At 40.2% G+C, this 22436-nt stretch overlaps 1 protein-coding gene across 4 annotated transcripts in view; it reads left to right on the top strand.

Moving 5' to 3' along the window:
• The window catches only part of arap2 (ArfGAP with RhoGAP domain, ankyrin repeat and PH domain 2), a 130900-nt gene that overhangs the window by 33477 nt on the left and 74987 nt on the right, over positions 1 to 22436 (top strand). For all 4 annotated transcript variants that reach the window (XM_055060298.1, XM_055060299.1, XM_055060296.1 and 1 more), the window contains 2 exons: positions 8496 to 8689; positions 17622 to 17728. In XM_055060298.1, the coding sequence (XP_054916273.1) occupies positions 8496 to 8689; positions 17622 to 17728 (301 nt within the window). The remainder of the gene's footprint in view (positions 1 to 8495; positions 8690 to 17621; positions 17729 to 22436) is intronic.

Here is a 22436-nt window from a genome sequence, read left to right as displayed (position 1 = left end):
GTCAATCAGTTAGTTTCTTGTCTCTTAGGTGGAGGGTTTGTATCGAGGTCTGAATAAAACAAAGGGAAGAGATGCTTTCTGGTCCTTGCCTTCTCCTATCAACCCCCTGCCTGTTTGATGGCAGTCAGTTAAGCAGCTCAGGTCAAACAGCTTGTTCGCTAATCGTCCGTCTGTGTCTCGGGTCAGATATCGTCCGCCCTTTGATTCCCTTGAACAAGTAAGATTGGTGAAATTGAGGTTTGCATAATGATGGCTCTGAGAAGCTTCGACTCATTGTGTGGCACATTGTGAGAAGAGAATGAACGAAAACAAAAGCTCGCACATAAATTACGTGTGCGGAATTTCTTGTTCATTCATTACGGCGCATTGGATACTGCACCTTTGTGTCCTGATTCAGTTCTACCACAGTCAAAAAGTGCAACATTTACTCCTCAAACAGCAGGCATCTTTTTGTGCATGCAGACTGTTCATGTAGCACCAAAACACAAAGATAAATCCTCCCAGCTAAAGAGATCCTTTTTCATTTGGATAAAGACTAGAGTTAAAAAGGTTACCAATTATTTGCTTCAGATTCAGTCACAATGTTGATATGTCGAATGAAAAGAGTGCCCTCAAAGTCAATGGAGGAAGTCACTGTTCGATGCCTTTAGGAAGGCTCTTTCCTTTTTCATAGCAAGCTGGACATTGTGGAAACTGACCCACAACCTACACTGCATGTCACTGCAGCTCTTTTCATTGTAAATAGGTTATTTACAATTAAATAACCCATTTCTGTTAAAGTTATACCTTGAACTTTGATGAAATAGACTTTGAGCATAATGTGGACATGAAAGGATTCCACACAATTCTTGCCTAGGAAACCATGTTTTTTTAGAAAGCTAAAACAAAATAAATTTTTTTATACATATATATCTTGTGGGCAGGGGAGTTTGAGTGTTCTTCCCAGTAGTGCATTTGTTTCCAGGACTTTGCTCCTCTAGAAGGGAATTTAATGTCTACCTTTAACTTTCTACACACACAGTTCTGCTATTTCTGACAAAAGCACTATAATATTTCTCAACCAGTCTAGTTCAAGTTACTTTTTTTTTCATGTGTCCTTTGGTAGCATTTCAGGAATACTATGTAGAGAAACTAGTTGACTATATGTGGCAGGAAAGTTTTGCTCTGCAAAAAGGATATCTCAAGATGGAATCCTAGTTGTATGATTGCTTTATTAAATCAAAACTGTATTCAGTATTATTGTAGGCATGCCATATTGTCTTAATAATAATCTTTCAATCCTTTGGATTGCTTATATTTTAGAGCATGTGCTTGTGTTGAATGTTTGAGTGAGTTTGTCACCTTGAGATGCACAGTTACAGTGGTGAGAATGGTAGAAAACCTGCAACACAAAACCTGCAGTAAAGAACAGCTGGACTCTGCTCTTTAAGACTGCAAAAGCCCCAGGCAGATGGACACAACACAGCAGTGCAGCCAAATGCCTCTGAGGGGTAGATGGACAATGAAGCACAGGAGCAGCAGCCACAGGCCAAAGAGGTGTATAGGCTGAAACGCAGTGCACAGAGCCCCCTGAATCCAGCCTCAAGTCATCTACCACTGTGCAGGCCAAGTCCGTGACTCTGTGGCTTAGGGCCTGTTCCAACCCCCTGCAGTAAGACCAAGCACATTCACCCAGAGCACCAGACAAGCACAAGCCCACAGCTTTAGCAAGAACTCAGATGGACCTAGGTGTGGAAGACACCTAACTATCCCATCTGATGAGCATCCCATTACAGGTCAAGACACTGCCAAGGCCCTGGTATGAATCCACGTGGGGGCAGTACCCAAATTAGCCCACTCCTGTCCCACCCATGGCCTTACCAACATCACTGACCAAGCCCATTGAAGAGTAGCCCAGGATTCAGAGACCTGTCAAATCACTCAGGACCTCATGCCCCATTTGGTGCACCCAACCTCCAAACCCTCACTGTCTTGTCTGCCCAAGCATGACCCAAATCTCTTAATCCCCCTCCTGTCCCTAGACTCTACTCTGCCCCACCTATGCTTCCCAGCTCCAGCCTCCACAGCCTTTGGCTCACCCACCAGGCCAGGGACAGTGGAGAGACACCCTCCAACCATCACACAGGCAGCCACCCCACAGGAAGCCAGATCAGGCTACAGCCCACCAACCAGGAGTGCCAGCAGGCCAGTCAAGACAGCACAGTGGTTGTTTAATAAATGTTGCTAATGTAAGGAATATTTGCACTAAATCCTTTCATAAAATTTTGCATCTACTTGTCCAGTATAAACAGCGGTATATTCAACAAGCCCAGCACAGGCAGTCTTCCCTGCTGCTGCTGTCATTTCACTGCCATTATATCAACGACAATCAGCTTGTTTTTGTCTGTTCATGAGTTGTGTCCTTAGGGGGATCATTTATCATAAAGTCAGTTCGCTGCTCATTGCCACACGTCACACTGACGCATCTTGACTTGAGCTGAGGACGAGCGGGAGCTGTCTGATTGGGAGTCCTCTGACCCGTCTGGAACAGCGTGAGGCCTCTCCTGTAGAAGTGGCCACCGCCATTAGATGTAAGGAGGGGAGGCAGGAGGAAAATTGGAGCAGGAGAAATACAGAAGGAGAGAAGTTGGTCTCATCACCTCATGCAACTTTAAACAGGCCTGTTTGCCTGGTGCTGAAGAGTCATCAATCTTTGGGGAAGCATGTGAGGAAGGAGGAGACGCTGGGAGATGGAGGGAAGGAGAGAGTAGGTTAGTGGAGTGAAGGTAAGGAGCTGATGTAGCCGAGGTAAGGAGGACGGTGAGCAAAGCGATGGAGTGACGGTCATAGAAGTCCAAGAGGTGGAGAAGAAAAAGGGGAGCAACGAGAAAGGGAGGAGATTAAACCAGAGAAAGAACAGGAGGGGATAATGCCACATGCAATCTGTGTGAAAAAGAGACAGAGAGAGGTTAAGGCAGCAGCAGTGGGGAGAGATGAAAAGAGCAGAGTGAAGATAGAGAGGAGGAGGGAGAAGTGAGTGAATAATTGAAGGCCACCGGAGAGAGTGTGCACACAGCTGTCGGCTGATTCCCCACTTGGTCCGCAGGTGGCCTCTTCCCTCAGGTACTGTCAGCGTGAGAGAGGGAAGATGGGAAGAAGGAAGGAAGGATGGAAGACTGGAATAGAGTGGTGGAAAGCAGGCTGGAACTTTGGGGCTGGCGATCTGCAGACAAACATGCTACTTGACAGAGGACAAGATTTATTGTGTTAAAAAGAAAAATGAAAGCAAGCGATTTGTATTCTCATGTCTTGGCATTTGCTTTCCACAAGTGCTTGTAAAACATGTTGGTTTGGTTTGAGTTGACAGGGAAGCGGGCCAGAGAGATGTAGCGTATAAGTAAATAAAAATAAACACAGTGGGAGCGGGTCAGAGAGAGAACACATCTCGAATTATAAAACCTCTCGTTTGACTTTATTTAGTTTCTGTAAATGTATTTGCTGGTCTTGCACATTTAATGTTATTTTTCTTTTTCTTAGAAATACAAAAAGTGTGAAGTAGATTTGTATTCGTCCCCCTTGACAGATTTCCCTGAATAAAACTCAGGTCAAACAAATTCACAAGTCACCTGAATAGACACTGTCCGCTTGTGTGCAAATTAATCTCAATGAATTCATCCATTGGTTTTGTGGTGGATCCAATGAGTTTGCTAGAGAACATGAAGAACAAGCAGCATCATAAAAACTGAGCAACTAAGCTATACCATTTGTAACCAATAGAAAAAACTAATTGCAGTAGCCACTCTTTAGTCCAAAGAGGGCAGCACTGAGAAGTTTTACTCAAAAATGTCAACATTTGCACAGTAGCAGTAAAAGATGGCACAGTTGGGGCCCAATTTACACAGATTATCTGCAAAAAGGAATTGATTTGGGGTTTAATTACTCTTTTTATTATTCTTATTAGTCAATCACATTGAGCTAAATAAACATGCTTCGTGGCATTCATGGTTAAATAGGCTCAGTCTTTGTCTCATCTGACCATAAAATGCCTTTAATAGTAAAAACACAGCAACTGAACCACAGCGACTCGAGCCGTACCGTCAGTGGAAACGGGCAGTCGGCCTATTTCTGTGTAAAGCTCTGCATCTTCTTAAAGGTCATCAAACTGTTTTCTGCAAATGCAAGTTATTTAGGTGATAGCAACACAAATGGACTTTAATGGAAATGTGGTTCGTATAGCTCATAATGTCAGCTGCATAAAAAACACCAACATTCAACAAATAGAGACTAATATGAATGTTGAATTCAGTATTTGTAGATTTTGGCATGAAATGATTGAAATGAGAGAAAAATAAATTGAACCGGACAAAAAAAAGAAAAACCCATATTCTTTTGTTTATTTTTTCCCTTTTTCTTTTGTTATCCCTGCTGATGGAGACTGTGTGGGTGGCTTTTAAGATCCCTGTTGAGCGCAGAGTGGACCTGGCTCTCATCTCATCCACTTTCTGTGAGGATTATGTGGCTCTCTCCTCGTCTCTCTCGGTGGAGAGTGGAACAGTCTTTCAGATAGCTGGCTGCACATGCATATTTCCTGTAATAAGCGCCGAATGCTGGATGGAGCGGTGGACTTTATTTTTTTCTATGCATGCAGAGGTGAAGGCAGGGTTTAAAAAAAGCCCAACTGATTTTGGCAAGCAATGTAGAAATTTTATTTGCTTTTGAAGAGAGACATACTCCATAACATATGCAAAAAAAACCCAAAACGAAACAACAAAAAGCATTCAAGAACGCAAGTCAGATAGGCACATGCAGGCGTGAATTTCTCCTAATTCTCCCACCTTTCTTCCTCTCCATCTGCAGTCAGGCTGACAGCTGGGTCGAAAACGAGAGACGAGCAGAAGGAGAAAAGGAGGAGGCCCCTGAATAAATGAACAGGCAAATAAGTGAGTGCAGGGAAGGTAATGGACCTCAGAAAGCAAGATGGGGACGAACAGTAAAGAGTAGTGATGTACAGAGCTGTCAATAATTGAGAAGGCTGTTTATTATTGATACGCCAGCTCTTTGTGAATTCATAAGAACCTCATGGGCTGCTGGACCAGAGAAGAGCGCAGGTACAGGATGCAGGTGCGCTGTGTGGGTCCTCAGCTGGGCGGGAAGGCCGGCAGAGATCAGAAACTTCTCCATCGGATGTGTTTATAACCAAAGTCAAGGGATAGACCGTCTGTTTGACTAGGAATTGATTAAGAAACACTGTCATTCTGCAGAGAAAGGCAACTTTATGACAACAAAACATGTGTTTTAATCAAACCAGAAAAGCAAAGTATTCAACATCATGTTTGTGGATTAAGAACAAAAACATGGCAAAAAAGGGCATCTACTGAATGTGTGTTGGTTCCTCTTTTTGCTGCCAAAACAGCCCTCACCACCAGACCTCTAAAGATTATATGTTGGTTTTTATTCACTCTGAGCTAAAATAATAAGTCAATAATCAGCAAAATATACACTTTTCTGCTATAGTTTTATTTCAAAGTGGATCAAACTCACTTGTTCCTTTAAAATCTCTACGTTGATTATTTAAAAGAATTTGAAAGAATTTTTTTGGAAATGGCTCAGAACATTCCTCAATTGTTAGCCGCCTTTGAAAGCTTAAAATTGGACCCAGAAATATGTGTTCATCATATAAATAATCTGTTATGTTGCCTGTTGAAGGCAGACGCAGTGCATCTCCTGCAGTTGGAGAAAGCATGCACAGCAAAACTTTGTTCAGACTGGGTTCTTCATGTAGACAATTAGATGTCAGTGTGCCTCTTCATCCTTACCAGTCCGGTACATGTTGTTCCTTACTGGATCTCTTTTCATTCTGCGATACATTGAAGGAGACACAGAGTACCTGTCAGCTCTGGGAACTTCTGTTCTCAAAGTAACCTGAAGGGGAAAAAGTAAAAAGACAGATCAATTAGCCATAACTGAAAGCATTATTTTTCTTTATTCCTTTTATAGATGGGCTCCGGGACTGTGATTTGCAAAAAATCCTTGATATTTCCTGGATGGCAACCACTTTGTTTGTTGTGCTGACATGACTTGTGCGTATCAAAGAACAGACACATAATCAACGTAATTGGACGCCTAAAGCCAGCAGAGTTGTAATTATTTGAGGTAAAAGCATCAATGTTTAAAAGAGTTGGTGACAAATACAACCTCCTGTTCCTCTAGCTTTACTTTGGCACCTTTTCCCAAAGAGCGCCTCTCGTTCCGTCCCATCGCTGGTGTTTGTTGTTGGATCTTGGCTCCGAAGATGCATGAATTTTGCACATAGCTTTGTTGACTTTTCAGAGTTTTTAGAAACCTTCAAATGTCCTTTTTTATGGCAATAAAAGAATGGTGGAGGGGAAAAAGTGGATTCCTTTGACTTTTTCAAATTTGCAAGACTTTCCCAACTGATTCCGGAGTTTGATACGAGTTTGCAGATTTCATTTGATACTTGTTTTTCTGTCTTTGTGTTGAACACTTGCCTCTGTGGGCTCAGCTCTGGACCTGTGATGTCAGACTGTGTGTGTTTGCAATCCTTTGGTAATTCTTGTGTTTCCACTTTGCTGGCTTTGATAGCTCAGTGTCTCGGGCGGTGGGGGAATGGGCTTTACAGTGTCGGCTTCGTGTCTCCTTTTAAGTCTGTTTGAAAAGTTGCAGAGGAAGATGTCTGACAAGCCCGTTTGAGTGTACATTGTTTGAATGTAAAACCCTGGCTGGAACATGACGCCTTTGCTCTGTGTTGGTCCATTTAGCTGAGCTGTGATCCTGGGAGGGATTTTCAGGAAGTTTCCGGGGTTTTTTTGTTGTTGTTTTTTTTTTTTTTTTTTCAAATTCTGTGTTTTATTCAAGGACACAAGAAATCTTTGAGACCAAACTAAACATAAAGCTGGATTAAAGAAGCTACTTTTTTTGCTTGATCACTCAGACTTTTAAAGGCCTGTCATCTTAACTACAACTCTTTGTAAACACTGTTAATTAAGAAAGAAGCAATATCAGACCAATCTATGTTCTCTGCTAAATTAAGGATTTACTGTAAATAACCAGCATTTTTGAACAGCTATGTTGAGTTTCACCAGCCACAATCAAGACTGATTATCAAGAGGCAAGAACTCGCCTAACTAGGACCTGTCTGACAACATGAAGAAGGCTGAAAGATCTCAAAAAGCAACACATCTTCCCAAATAAATAGATGAGTATCTCAGGGGAAAAAAATAAAATCCAACGTAGAAAGGGTTACATTTCTTAGACATTTTTAAGGTTTTGGGTTTCCAACAACAATGAAACCCGTCTTCCACAGATGAAGGGAACATTAACCTTCCAAGGAGGTGGTGGACCAAAATTACTCCAAGTTAAACAATCACTCATCCAGCAGACCATAAAATAACTCAAAATGATTTTTGAAGCGCTCCAATTAACTTATGCCACAGTTTATAAGAAAGAGCTTTCAAAAACTGTATCCACATTAAAAGTTTAAGGCAGAAAACAAGATGAAAACATTTATTGGAACCATGTCTTCTGGTCTCTTTTAGAAAATCATTTGTGACCAAAAACTCAAGTGTACTCAGGTATATCTGGGCTTTAAAACGGAAGAAAGATCCAAATGAAGGTGTTGGTCTTGTCTAAGAAAATCAAAGGTCACTGCAGTAAACAGTAGGTCAGAAGTCTGTGACGCTAGAGTTTTACAAAGTAATGGCAGAAAGTTCATTGCCTTGAATTACAAGCAATTTATACCAGTTGTTACCACCATTCATAAATATCATATGTTAGGGAGGTCCAAGGATTGAAATGCATGCACTTAGTTTGCAGGAAAAATTCTTGGATTTAATGGGATAAAAGCCTCATCAGGCAAACTCTTTGATGAAACAAGACTCTGAGCTGAATGTATATTTGTGTACTCATTAAACGGTCAGATGATTTTATCTGTGAAGTGTGCTCACACCTTTCTGGGACTTTGCTCACTTGCTTTCTATTTTGAGACAAGTCTGTGAACTGATCATTAAAAGGTCAGTCATATCGGTTCATTTATATATTTATGTGTTAGTCTGAAATTACCCTCGTCACTTCTTGCCCCGAAGCCTCCGAATGTAAAAGTGGCTCTTGCGTCGATGTCTTTAGTGGAGATATTCGCTGCTTTCTTTCAGCGTTGTAGGATTTCCTTTTCTGCGAGCCGGGATCATTTTAGCAATTGCGCCTCATCCTGTGTTTCAATAACTTTTCTTTCAGCTTGGAATATTCTGTATCACATTCAGTTGCGCTTGAGCAGTCAAAGAACCAATATAACTCAGTGAAGAAATTGAAAAATGATGAACTAACAGTGTGATGTAAAGACTCTCGGAGATCCTGAACTCTCAATGTCTTTTTTTTCTTCTTTCTTCTTATTTTCTTAATTCTGTTCCCCCTTTGTATTCACTCTCACATATGTGTCCTCATCCGCCATCTGCTTCCCTTCTTCCTCCGCTTCTGTCTCTCACTCATGCACGTGTCGACAGGGGAGCGCCAGGAGTGGATGGAAACTCTTCAGACGGCCGTGCGCCCCCCCGCCAGCAGCTCCCAGAAGCGCACCGAAAGCCTTTCCCACCTCTCCTCCACAAACAAGCAAGGCTTGCTGGAGCTCCGTGGTTACAAAGGCAGACTGCTGGTGTCCCTGGTGGGGAGTAAAGTCAGGCTCTGCAAAACAGAACAGGTACTTCCAACACCACCGGGAACTCCTCTGTACAGAATGACAGTTTCGTGTTTAAAAGACGGGAGATGATAAGCCTCCTTGAAGCGGCGGTGGGAGAATTGGAGAGGCTCGTGAATGTGTAATGCAGAAAGTAAATATCTACGTGTGCACATGTGTGTTTTAAAATGTTTCGGTCTACTCTTAAATACTGGGTGCTTGCAGAAAAAGCACATGCTAGCACACAGAAAAGGCTAGTTTGCAACCTTGTTTTTCACCCCCAGGTAAGAAAAATGACGACGACCAGAAACACAAGACCTTGGCGTGCAAATCTAAAGTTGAGTTGTAGACATTATACAAACCCTCGAAGCTTTTCTTGAATTTCTAGTAAACTAGGAAACCTTTCAAAAACTTTGGAAGTGTACATTTGTTCTCGCTGATTACAGAATGTCAGACATGAAAAAATCACAAGTTTGCTTTTTATTTTATCGCTCAGAACTACAGCAAAACACAGATGGCTTGTTTTGCAGAAACCAGAATGTTTATTTCTGTAAGAAACCATGTGAAAAAGTCACATTTGGACTAAGTTTGTATGGAAATGATGAGGTTTGCTAATGTAAAAAACATTTTACATTTAAAACAGTCTTTTAAACGTAAAAGGCATTTAAAACAGAGGAATAGTGTTGAATGGCGAGTTATCAGGCAGTCGCCAGACCGCCTGACAGTCACCCAAAGCACTGAATGGACATCACCAGACAGCATGCCTTGCAAGTGCTTTAGAGAGCATTTCTCCTCTTGATACATCACATATTAATCTTACATGAGATGGGGTAGCTTGTTTTGTCATCCCATTATCCTGGATTGCATTTTGAAACGAAAACAAGTCAGTGTTAAATAATTTAGTCAAAGTTTGACCCATCTGGAGTTAAGTCTGATATTGGTCATTCATGCATGTAGGAAGATGTAGATTTACAATTGTTTTCTTTCAATAGAGAAGCATGTTTTTAATGGAAAGTAAGTTGGGTAAATCTCATAGCATAACATTTACAACACGCCAAAATGACGCTTGTACTATAACAGACTTTTTTATCGATATTGAAATCAAAACTTGTTTTTTTTTTCCATGACCAAAAATAATAAATGCTTTCCTTTCGGTGCTGACAAGCTTTTACATGTTTTCCTCTGATATTTTGATAGTGACAATCAAACGTTTTTCAGTTTGTAAGACCTCCAGACCACCATCCTAACTTTTCACTCATTTTGCTGCAGAAAACGTATGTGCTGAAAGTTTGACTTGCAAAGTTATTTTCAATAAAGCACTCACTGGCAACTCTGTGATGTAAACCCAATTGTTCGACAGCACTACAGTTACCTAGAGTCCCGTAGTTAACTTTTTGTGCTGCTATTATACCGATGCAGATTAATATACCTATTTTATTGGCCTAATCTCTCCATTAGCTGTAGATTAAAAAATGGGTATGTGTTTCTTCTTGTTCACGGTTTCTCTCGAGGTATTCTTGTTTGATCAATTAGGCCCCAATAGTCCCTGCTTATGTACATCATTTCTGCCGACTCCCTTCCCAGGAGCAAAATGAGATTGAAAGATACCTCACAGCAGTGATACTGTTGCCTCACTCAGATTTGTGTGCATATTTGATAATGCCACTTGCACTCAGCTCATTTCCATCCCTCCTTGGCGCCGAATTCGTTTTGCTCGCTCTTGCAGTTTTGTTGTTTGCCTTTCATTATTTTCTTCATTAGCGTGAACAAACATCTTTGTTAGAATTCTCTTTGGGGTATCCCTCCATGTCAGCACATTTCCACTTCCTTGATCTGAGACGGCGGGGAGAAGCGCGGGTAAGGAGAGGTTCAGGGAGAGAGCAAATTAATTGTATTATTTCAGCTTACAAGCTCAATCCGCCACATAAATGCGGCAGCAGCAACACGTTTTTTTGCAGAGGGGGAAAGCGGGCGGCAAAAAAAGGAAGACAAGAACAGCATATCAGAAGACCGGGACAAGGTGGGAGGGGGGCAGAAAAGATGAAGAGGAGGGGATGGAGAGACCACTTCACCGCAAAGGCTTGCATGAGTGAGAATCGAATGTTGGTGGTTTGTAAGAGAATGAGAGGGTGATGGAGAGCGAGAGCTCAGAAAGAGAGGGATACTGTGCTCCGTTCAAGATCAGTGAAGTGGAGTATTTAATCTAACATGATGAACGAGCTATTGGAAACATCATCCACCCAGCACCTCCCTCACCACCCCTTCCCCATTTTCTCATGGATCGTAAGCCGTGATGGAGCTGTGTTTAAGGTCATTTTAGGCACTAAGGTAAAAGAAAGTCGGTTGGGTTAAAAAGAGAAAAAAAAATGCTCCAAGTGCAATCACCTTTTAGTCTCAGAAGGATTTCACGGCAGTGGGCTTCAGTATTAGAAATGTCAACAGAATTTTAGTGTCTTTTCTCATTCATCCCTGCTCTAATACACAAAGTAACAATTGACGTGTGTAGTCTCTCGTCTTGTCACGTCGGATTTAAGGTCGCTACCAGTTGCATTTCTGATTTGCTTGTCAAAACACATTAAGCATTCAGTTGTAGTCTGTTACGTGGAAATTATTTTAGGTTAAAAGCTCTTTGCTGCTATTTATTGTGACAACTGGCATAATCCCAAGGCTTAAAAAAACAAAACAAAGTTGTTCAGAATTTCTAATGAGAACGAATTTCTCACATCAATGCCCTCTTTCTTTGTCTAAGAGAATAATCAGCAAATTAAGAATATTTTTTTGCTTCAGGGCCAAGTTCACAAGTGCATCTTTCTTCCTTAACTGATACGTTAGGGAAACACAAGCTGTAATCACCGAGCTGACACATTAGAATTGAAAGTCTGTGTGCTAAAAATGTGTGCTGTTAACACATTCAGTAGACACGGAGCAACATTAGCATTTAGTTAAAGCGGTCGTGCTACTTTTGAAATGGATGTCTTCTACACTGGTCTTTCATTTCTCATATCAGGGCCCTTCAAGGCAACAGTCACACTTTTATTCTGCCATGATATTTGTATTACTTGGTCATTTTGTATCTTTGGCTTTTAGTATTTTTGCAGATGTGTTTGTCCCATACAAGAGGAATTGAGAATGCCTTGTCTCTGACATCAAAATGTATATAAGGATGCTATTCAAAACCGCTACCCCTGCTTAAGCTAGCACATGTGCAGGCCATAACGTTTACCGAAGACAATCTGGATGATCCAGGGGAGGCATGGGAGAAGGCTGTATGATCAAAGGAGACTAAAACAGGACATTCTGGTTTAAAGTTCATGTATTTTGAAAGAGATAAAGGATGAGCACAATCCCAGGAGCACCATCCCAACGGTGAGGCATCGAGGTGAAAACATCATATTTAGATGGGCCGTGACTCGGTCTTCCAGCACGACATTGATCTGAAACACACAGTCGGAAGAACAAAGTCACGGGTCCTCAAAAGATCTGGAAGATCTGAAGATCTACAGTATAAAAAAACAAAAACAAAACACATATTTCACAGCATCAAAACTTTAGGATCCAAAATAATTATAGAACAGTATAACCAAAGGCATATGAGCATGTTAAGATTATTGTACAAAAATTTGTCTTTTGCATTCCTTGTTCATGTATGTGGTTTTAAACTTCTATCATGTTTGAAATAAATAAATAGCTGGCATATTCCAAAAAGGAGTCAGTCGAAAGCATAACTTATTGTCACACCCCACACTGTTCTAAGGATACTTCTTAAAGTTCCCTTCTTTGTTTTTGTATTTTTTTTCTAGAAGTGGTAAGGTCAATACTGTATGCAGACAAGCAGCAGCCAGGCAAATCAAAGGAGTGCAAATATTTACCTTTTGACCTTTCTCCCCCTCCTCCTCCTTCTCTCTTCCTTAGTCAGCGCCACGATTGCCACCTAACTCATAGCCGTTGTAATTGGGCGAGTTATTTTTATCCAGCTTTCTTTACTTTTCTGTCTGCTTCCTCCTTCTCGCCATCCTTGGTGAATTAATTGAAGAGAGCAGAAGGCCAAAGCACACATTGGGTAGGTAACGAGTGGCGAATGCTGGACTGCCGCTAACATCCAGCTCTCTAATTGGCTATCTTTAGATGGATGAGGGTCATTAGATATAGGTAAAAATGCATTGCCTTCTCGGCACATACCATGCACACACACCTTTATGTTTTAAATCACAGGCAACATAAACTGTCAGATGTCTCTTGTTTGAATCACAGCAGAGAACCATGATCAAACTGATTGGTTACTTGCTGGAACGAGCTGTGAACGAGGGGCGCTTCACGCTCTGTCACATTGCGCTCTCTCATTATCGCGTCATGCATCTTCAAACCTCTGAACATGCTGAACTTAAAAGAGCAATAACTCTATGTAGTTATAATTGATAGGAGAGAGAGAGGCAAGTTTTGGCTGCCCCGAAGCCTCTCACATCAAAAGTTTTTGCTCAATTAAAAGCTAAACATACAGTAAAGTCACTGCTTTCACACGCATTATCTTTCTTGAGCTCCTCCGTCATCCTCTTCTCAGATCAGAGTGCCTTAATTATCCGTAACGTTTCGTAATGAATGATCATGAGGTAGCGCCATGGTCTTCTTTCGATGCCGTTGGAACAATGGTTTGGTTTTATTTTCTCACCAATTTTCTAATTTTCTGGGAAAGATTGGGGCTAATGGCGGTCAAATCAAGATTTTAAAAGCCCCCCACCCCACCCAATTGAACCAGCCCACACAATGCTAAAAAAGTTCAAGCTGGAGTAGTCTGCACTGTGCAAATATTTAAGCAACTGCCATCTTGTGTTGCAATCTGCAAAATTTGGCTGCTCTGCAAAGTTTGCCGTTAATTACTGTGCGAGTTGCTCTCCTACACATGAACACATGCTTCCTTTCCTCTCAGAGGCCGCGTGCGTTTCCAAAGATGCGCCCAATCAACAAAGATGGTGTCGATTCATTTGCCTCTTTGTTTGGTGTAATTAGCAGAGATTGTTTTTGCCGGTGATGAACAGTCGGCACGAAAAACACATTTTTATTTTTTTTCGAAATGCAACAACAGGGCTACAATCTGAGCTTCCTGAACAAGAACCAACAGAAATAATGCTTGCCACTTTTTGCCTTTTTTCTTTTTTTTTTTTGTCATACCGACATGTTTTAAAGTCATCAAAGGTGATCTACATAATAATATGCAGCTTTCAAATAAGAATTTCCATGAACTAAAGGAAGTAGCTTCGGAAGGTAAAAGGAAAAAAAAAAGGTACAAATTTCCTCAATAAAATTGTAAATTATGTTGTGGAGAGTTACTTTGACTAGAACTGCAAGTCGGTTGAGTTTATCATAAAAACTAATTCAGCACTCCCAACAACAGTTGTTAACGGCATAATGACGTGCTGAAGGCGGCGTGTCGGAGGGAGCAGGAGCTTCCTGAAGACACCAACACCCGATTTCAACTGCAAAGTCCCAATTTCTTTTAAGTTATGTTTGACATTTACCAAAACATAATCACTTGCCTGTGCTCTAAAAAGGTACAATTTCCCTGGGAGATACATATCACTTCTTTGAAGTTGTAAAGTTTGTGACTAATTTGAAATGTGTAGACTAATAATTGAGAAGGAAAAGGTAGATCTTTATTTTTTCAACCAGGAAAGAAATCTTCGATAACTGTACAATTTCTCAAACTTTATGGGAGTTCTTTAATTCACATTCAAATCTGGATTCAGCCGTGACTAAGTGTTCACCTGAAAATAAGTAAATACATTTCTTTACTGACCCAGCATGTTTCCGTTGCTATAACATGTCAACCAGCTTGACCTGCTCCTCTGTGTTACAATAAGTAGAACTTTTTGATGTTAAAGGAAATGCACTGATTGGTTTATAGTGGCTCGCCAACAACAGGGCATCATTTTTTGATTTTAGTATGACAACAGCAAAGAAAATCATTAAGGACAGCAATGAAGAATTGGTCATACATTGAAAGGAATAGCAATTGAAGATGTAATTTCTTTATGGACTGGTTTCTATCTCATAGAAATACAGAACCCTTGAAGATCTGAATGTAACTTTCACTAGATTTCACACTGATTGCAGTTCTGTATTAACCTTTATTGCTGTACTTTGTGATATGAAGCTATTTACTGAACAAAGACGTCTAGCAACTCCGCCACTTCAGTTGAATTTTCTACAAATTTGCCATCAATCTTTAGTTCATAATCACCTTTTTAATTGAATTGGTTGGTGATTCATGATCCAATATTGTTTTGCAATTACCTTTGAGAACAATGTATAATTGCATTTGGAAAAAAAGAAATCCTTCTCTTTTCTTGGTGGTTTCATGCAGCATTTCTTAGCGTTTCTAACTTCTCCACTTTCTAGTGGAGTCCAGACTTTGCAGTTCATTGGCTACAGTATGTTGACCAAGTCCTGGAGTAGCAAAGCAGCCACAGAATATTACACTGTCACGTCCAGCATGTTGCTCTTTTTCTAACATGCTGTTAGTTTTATGCTTGCTGTATGTTTGTCTTCTTTGGATCAGTGGATTTTGTCCATTGAAACTTCCCCAAGCGTTATCTTAAGCTCCTAACTAACTGTTAGAAAATGGAAAAAAACAGAAGCTCCACATGATACCTTTTTAAAGCATTGTGCAACATATATTGGTTTATGCTTTTTTTTTTTGGCATTTTATTGCATTTCCTTATACACAAACTTACTTCTAGCATTTGAGCTGACCCATTTTAGAAAATCTCTTTATTTTATTTTACTGAAATTGTGTTTCATCTCTTGGTTTCCTCATCCCGTCACCTTTTTGGTATTTTTTTTTCTTTTTTGCTCTCTTTTCCTAACTAAATTTTTTTGTGCCATGTTTTCCTCTCTATAGTGGACTGTAGTGTATGTTTTGCACACTTGAGTGAGTGTGTTTTAGCTCCCTTTTGATGCGCTGGGTGCTCTCCCCATCTTTCCAACCTGTTTTTTTGTCTTTGTCAGAGCTTTAGGCTATGAAACTGTTCTAAACACCAGTGAATGTTGACAGTCGAGTCGAGGAAAGGTAGACTTGCCGTGGAATTCAGTAAAACAGCTTTTCCCGCATCAAACTCCCGTGTCGGTGTGAGAAAAATTTGAGGCTGAACGCTCAAGTTGGTTTGGATTCCTCAGGTGCAACTTTGGCTTTCAAAGCATTTGCTGTTTTGCACAGGTAAAAGCACAGGAATACTTTTTCAGCACAAAACCACTTAATAAAGTCTCCTTTTCCTTCTGTTTCTCTGTAAGCCACACAGGCGCCGCATACAGACTCGGTGCGTGCGTCATCGGGAGAAGAAAGGATGCACTATGTTTTCTTCAGTCCTCTGTATTACAAATTACTTTATATTCAGTTCCATTAGCTGCCACAGACAGAAAACAACCCCGAAAACAACCCTAGACAAGAATGACCCACTTGGTTTGGGGAATCTTCCTTTGTGTTTGCTTATAGCCTTTTGAAAGGTTATGACTCCAAGCTCATGACCGCTCTGCTGCTACAGATTCTTTCTTGGACAAAATGAATTCATATGGTGTCTAATAAAGAATGCTAACACAGACAGTTTCAGGTCTTAAATACATAAACAACAAAATTGAGTGCACTCCTTTTCAATATAAATCAAATGTCAGATGATTCAAGGGCATGTCTTTTCACAAGGAAACGGAACTGTGGTGAGGGAAAAAAAAAGTTAAGGAAAACAACTGCGCCCCTGAAGAAATTAAACTTATTTCAAGAAAGTAGAGATCAGGAGATTTAAGGAGATTTAAAATAAAATCTCTTACCCAACACACATTTTTTTTTAAGTCATCCTCTACGGTCATTGGGCTGAACTCCAGTGCCATGTTGCCTTCTACTCCTAAACATTTCAAAATACATGAGAGAACACTATTCTCCGAAAAGAATAATGGCAGCAGAAATTTGCATAGCATCACCTGAATAATTAATAACATTTCTGGAACAATACTCTTTGAACTGAAAACCTAAAGTAGAGATAGTTATAATGTACTCCACACTCAGGAAAGACGCCCTTTATGAACTGCCTATCATGGAAACTGAAACTGTCTTATCAACGGGACAATGATCCCAAACCTCACAGCAAACCTACGACAAAATGACCCAACAGAAAAGAATCAAAGTTGTGCAACTTCCTATTTAGAGTACAGAACTCAGTCTGATTGAAATGCAGCAGTGAGACCCTAAGAGAGATGTTTAAAAAAAAAGATTACCTGCAAACATCAACAAACATGGCGCATTGTAAAGGAGAGTTGGTCAGAAATCTTCCGCAACAGCGAGAGACTAATACAGTCGGAAAGAAAAGAAATCCTTTAAATTACTTTTGGTTCAACAAGGTGGTTTTCTCCCAATGACATGAGTAAAGATTTAGGTTTTAAGTTCATGTGCTCTCACAGAAACGAGGTTTTAACTGTATTTTATAAAATGGTGGCATCCAATGCACTAATGAGATTTTGAGCCAGTACTACAGAAACAACCAGAATATAAAGTCCATTAGATGCTTTGTTAAAATGGGAAAATAAATAAATAAAATAATTCCAGCATCATTTGTGGTCCCTGCCGTGACAAGATGGGGAATAAAAAAAACACTGAAAAAAAAGAGAAAAACATCCATTAGAATTTTTAGGAGTTTGCCATAATCATACATTAGCTTTTTAAATGAACTGTTTTAAAAAGTTAATTTTAAAAGAATTAAAATTAACTCTTAATTTTAACTTTAACTTTAAATTTTAATTTTTTTATTTTAAATTTACTAGTAAATTGACTAGTCAATTTACTTTTCACATCTACATTCTTAGGTTTTTACTCATTTCACTGATGATGTAAATCTACAAAATTTCTCCTGAATTCTCGCTCTACCTTTTATGGCTGATATTTTTTCTTCTTCTGTCTGTTTTATTGTTTTCCCAGGACTTTCGAGCGGGGCTTGGTATATGCGAGGTGGAGCTCACAGCTGCCAACATTAAAGAAGTGGACCGCAGAGGCTTTGAAATCAACACACCTTTCAAAAATTTCTGGTAGGCTGGCTCTGTCTTTATAGTTGTGTGTGTGTGTGTGTCTGTGTGTGTGTGTGGGGGGGGGTTGTGGGGGTGTTTGTGTGTGTGTGTGACCGCCTTATCTGCATGACATCTTGCTTTATCTCCTTTGACCTCCAATGAGTGATGGAGGGATGTGCAAAAAAAAAAATTTGCCACCTTGCAGATTTTTTTTTTCTTTTCTTTTGTGTCACATGTAAATGTCGTCGATCGTCAAAGAATTCTTAAAGTAAAACTAATTGACTTAGTTATAGAGCCTTTTCTGAGGATTTGGGACCCCAGAAACCCAAAGCGAGGGCCGTCATCCGCAAATGGAGAAACATGGGAACAATTTTGAACGTTGCCAAGAGTGCCAAAAATTTGGCAATAAACGTAAAACAGGAATGAATTTGTCTGATTTAATGTCAGTGAAAAAGAAGTTAGCCTTTTTATGCAATGTATAAAATATCATATTTCAGCTGATGACGATGTCTCACTTAAGGCTCTGACCTCACTTTATGATAAAGCTTTTTTCATCCAACAGTAAGAAACGTAGACAGCAATGAGATGGACCTTTGTAAGGCAGGCTCACTTGCTTGAGAAATTTGGCATGAAGTGAGTTAATAGATCAAGGCAATTACTTTTTCATCTCGTTTTAATTCCCCAGCCAACGCTCACTGGTTGTTTATGTTCCTCAAAGCTCATGCGTCGTCCACAGTCCTTGTGCCAAAACACAATCTCGCACATTAGCTCTGGAACTGTCCAATCAGTAAGTCACTTTCCCGCCTGCGAAACTCCACTTTATCTTTTGTTGTTTGTTTTAAAAAGACCTGAATATGAACATAGGAAGTCATTGATTTATTTCTAGAGCCATCTGAGCAGAACAGGAGCATCATTAAAAACAAATCCATGCACTGACAATGCAAAAAGAAAGAAAGGGGGAAAGAAAGCACTCCATATGCTGTCCTTTTGAGGTGTAAAATGTAAAAATAATGAGCAGGCATGTCAAAAAGTTAAGACGCTGCTGTAGTGAGACAAAAGAGAATCCTAAGTTTGCTTTTCCTTTATTGATCAGCTCCTCCTGTCAAATCTGTCTCAGGAAGCGCCTTGTGAAATCACCGTGCCCCACACCCAGCTTATCGATCAGCACGTTGTCCGCAGTACATGAGAGCCGTGTCCTGTACAAAAACCGCTAATTATTGATCAGTGCTGTTTTTTCCGAAGCGTCCTTTGGGAGTTTTGTGGAGGTATCTCTGCCTCTGTAGAGCTCGGAGCCTTTCAGGTGACTCCCGTCTCCGCCCCCCTTCCCGAGGGCCCACAATCAATGGGCACGCCGCTTGTTTGTGCTGTAATGGCCCGTTTAGAATACAAGCATGACAGCTGCCCAGAAAAGAAAGTGCGGCTTGTTTGTTTGTGTTCGCTTGTTCGCTGTTTCTCCCTCCCCCTCCCCCGCCATATAAAGATTTTTGTTTTTTTTTATTCTGGCCTTGTGCTTCGAGCTGTATTGTGTATCTGATCGATCTATTTGTTGGCGGCTACCTTAATACTCCCATCGTTGCATGGTTGCTTCGTTAACACACTAGTCGTAATTGTACCAGAAGAAAAGGAATGGTGAAAAAAAAAACACAATTAGCTTGTGTCTGCAGAATAGTTTTGATAAGGTCATTGCTAAAAGGGTTTTACTCTTTACGCGATTGTGTTTGTGGATCGAATCGATTGGTGGCCCTGCGAGCGTTCTCCCACCTGCTCAAGGTAGGGATTAGAGAGAAACTCATCTAATCGCTTTAAGCTGTGGAGACTCACTTTGGCTTTTCCATTGTTTTGCAGCCTTTTAGTGGACAAAGTGTTCTGTCCGAGGTGGGAATGCAGCAGCCGACTTTTTAGGGCAAAACAAGAATTCTTCATAGTCGGTGAAAAGTTTGATGAACCAAAGACATTTAAATTTAGATAGAACAAAAAAACAACAACTTCTGTTTGGACCGGAAAACATCTTTTTAACAGTTGCTGTTGGCAAGATTAATTTACTACTGCTGATTTTGTGCCAACTTTAAAGACAAAGGACGACTTTAATACAAAGTTTACACCTGTATGCAGAAACGCTAAAAACCTTCACAATGTTCATCGAATAGGTCTGTTAGGATGTTGTCTTGTCATTGAAGGATGCTGAACACAGTTTTAACTAAAAAATCTGAAAGGAGAAAACTGTTCAGCTTCTCAATACCAACATCAATGCGACATTTAGTTAGTTGTGCCTGTAAACCAAATGTCTCCACAGTTCTCTCACACCTTTGTAATTTATTGCTGTAAAATTGCCATTTGGTTTTCCTCACGTAAAATGTAAAAGCCACTGTTTACAAAAAGAAATTACACATTTTTATTTGTCTATAAAAATAAGTCTAAATGCAAAATTTCATTCAGTCAGTTTCCACTATGATTCTATTTATAATACTAAGGTCAATTCAGCTTGCGGTGTTAGTTGTTAGTTTATCTAACGAGACTCGACTCATTGCATTGAGTCACTGATTTGCATCAATCCCTCCTCCTGATTGACAATTGGCAATTTGTTAATCCCAACGTCCTTTAAATGATTACCTTACTTTCTGAAGAGGGTGTTGTACACCATCTAGTGCTACATCCACTGACGTTACTATACAGTTAAAAATGCAATCAGCTTATGAGCAATTAGAAGTTAGCTTTTAGAGGTTGTTACAGTATTTTCTGATAAACATCTTGTTTGATATTTTTTGTGAGGGGCAGGATGGTAAATTAGATAAAACCAAAATGTTATTAAAATGGTCAGATAGGTTGTGGCAGTGAGAAAAAGCTCTTCTGTTCTCATTCTTGGTCATGTGCCAATGCCAAATACAATGTATGAAGGCAAAGACAAGTTGAACTGTGAACATTTTGTGTAAAGCCAATTAAAGCTTAGATGGCATTCATCATTTTTGCATGAGCGCGTAATATTTTTGCCTTAAAAATATGTTTTCCACCTATGTGTAGGCTACAATTTTTTAAGTTAACATAGTTTTAAAATAAATCTTTTACATCAGTTGACAAATTTTTGCGTGTCTGTTGGGGGAAAATACACAATTTGATATGGGTTCTCTGGCTAATTAACAGGCCAACATTTCTCGGGTTCACAGCGTTACTTCTTAAAGACAAACTGGCGGAAAAGCCTGTGCAATGAGCAGATTTACTATAGAACCGATGCCTCTTCCACCCATATGTACCGTACACCTTCTTAAGGTGGCAACAAGCTATGAGAGTTAGCATGTCTGTTGGCAAAATAAACATTCTACTGTAGGCTAGCAAATAGGGGAATATAAATAAATGTGTTAATTGGCAAGATAACAGTAGCTTGTTGTCAGGCTCATTCTGCAGGGAAAGATGGTTTATTTTGGAACTGTTACCTCTTCCACCACTTTGTACCTCTATGCTTTTCAGTGTCTCAAAGCAAAAGCCTGCATCAATCTGCGTGAGTTAGCATGTCTGTCAGTAAAAGAATAAACCAGTTTATTCATGAGGCATGGAAAGCCTCCAATGTTACTTTATAAACAGAATGAAGGCAAAATATAGCATGATAATCTGTGTAGATTGATACATTCCCTATGTGCACATCTGTTTTAAAAGCTTGTCAGTAAAGGATTCTTGTCTGTTTTACATTCAATATTAACACATCACTTTTGACCGATCAAGGTTTCTGCAGCTAAAATTGATGATCATTTTTCATGTAGGTACAAAATACTAAAAATATTACTAAAGCAATCATAGTGTTCCATACTATTGCAATCCTTAGCAAACTCCACACACTATAATGCAGAAAAAGCTATTCTCTATTACGAAAAGAACGAGAGATTTCCTAAAATGAGAACAGATACCTTCTTGTAGTAAGGGAGGGATTTGTGTGTCTAACTGGCTAAGTGTCGGCATTCACTGAACTCTTAGATTACTTCCAGCATTTATAGTATCCCAGATAATTACTTCTTAGAGCTCTGTGCCCCTCTTCGGTTTGCAGGCACACATTGCTGTAGTTGAGCAGTCTTCTCCTGGGTAGAGGCCAGTGGGCACAGGATGGCTGAACCCAATCAACCTATCGATCTTTGGCGGGTTGCTTGGGCGAGGTCGACCACCAGCTCCACATCCCCAGCCTCAGGCGAAACTCCCACCTCCACTTGCTTCTCCCCCTACACCCATAAACAGACTCCCCTCCTTCCCCTTCACATTCCTCATCTTACTTTGCACCGGGTGCCAGGTTACCATGGAGATCTGTGGGTCCATTTTCTCCTTTCTAAGTGCTTCTTTCATTCATGCTCGGTCTCTTCTCTCAGTTTTACATTTCTCTGTTCTCACTGTCCGTCTCTTTGTCTGCAACCCCTAAAAGCTGAGTCATCACACACTGATTTTATACCTCCTCTGTTTGCATGCTCATTCATTTTCCTATCAGTTTGATTTAGTGTAAATATTTAACGGTTCTCAGTTTTGCTCACCTTCATGTTGCAACGATATCCGAAAAGAAACGTGAGAAATGAGCTACATTAGAACTTTATAGATTGTTGAGTTAAATACTGAGATAGATTGATTTACTTGCGATAGATTAGTTTTCACCTAATCTATCGCAATCACACAGAGATGTCTGCACTTAGCAACTGCCTCCTGAAGCCGCTCCAAAATACTGTTTGTAAACACACACAGCATACGCAAACACCTCTCC

Source organism: Poeciliopsis prolifica, unplaced genomic scaffold (genome assembly GCF_027474105.1).
Source record: "Poeciliopsis prolifica strain line A6 unplaced genomic scaffold, Auburn_PproV2 SCAFFOLD058, whole genome shotgun sequence".
Classification (NCBI taxonomy): domain Eukaryota; kingdom Metazoa; phylum Chordata; class Actinopteri; order Cyprinodontiformes; family Poeciliidae; genus Poeciliopsis; species Poeciliopsis prolifica.
Note: the sequence above shows the minus strand (reverse complement) of the source record. Positions and strands in the feature narration are given on the sequence as shown.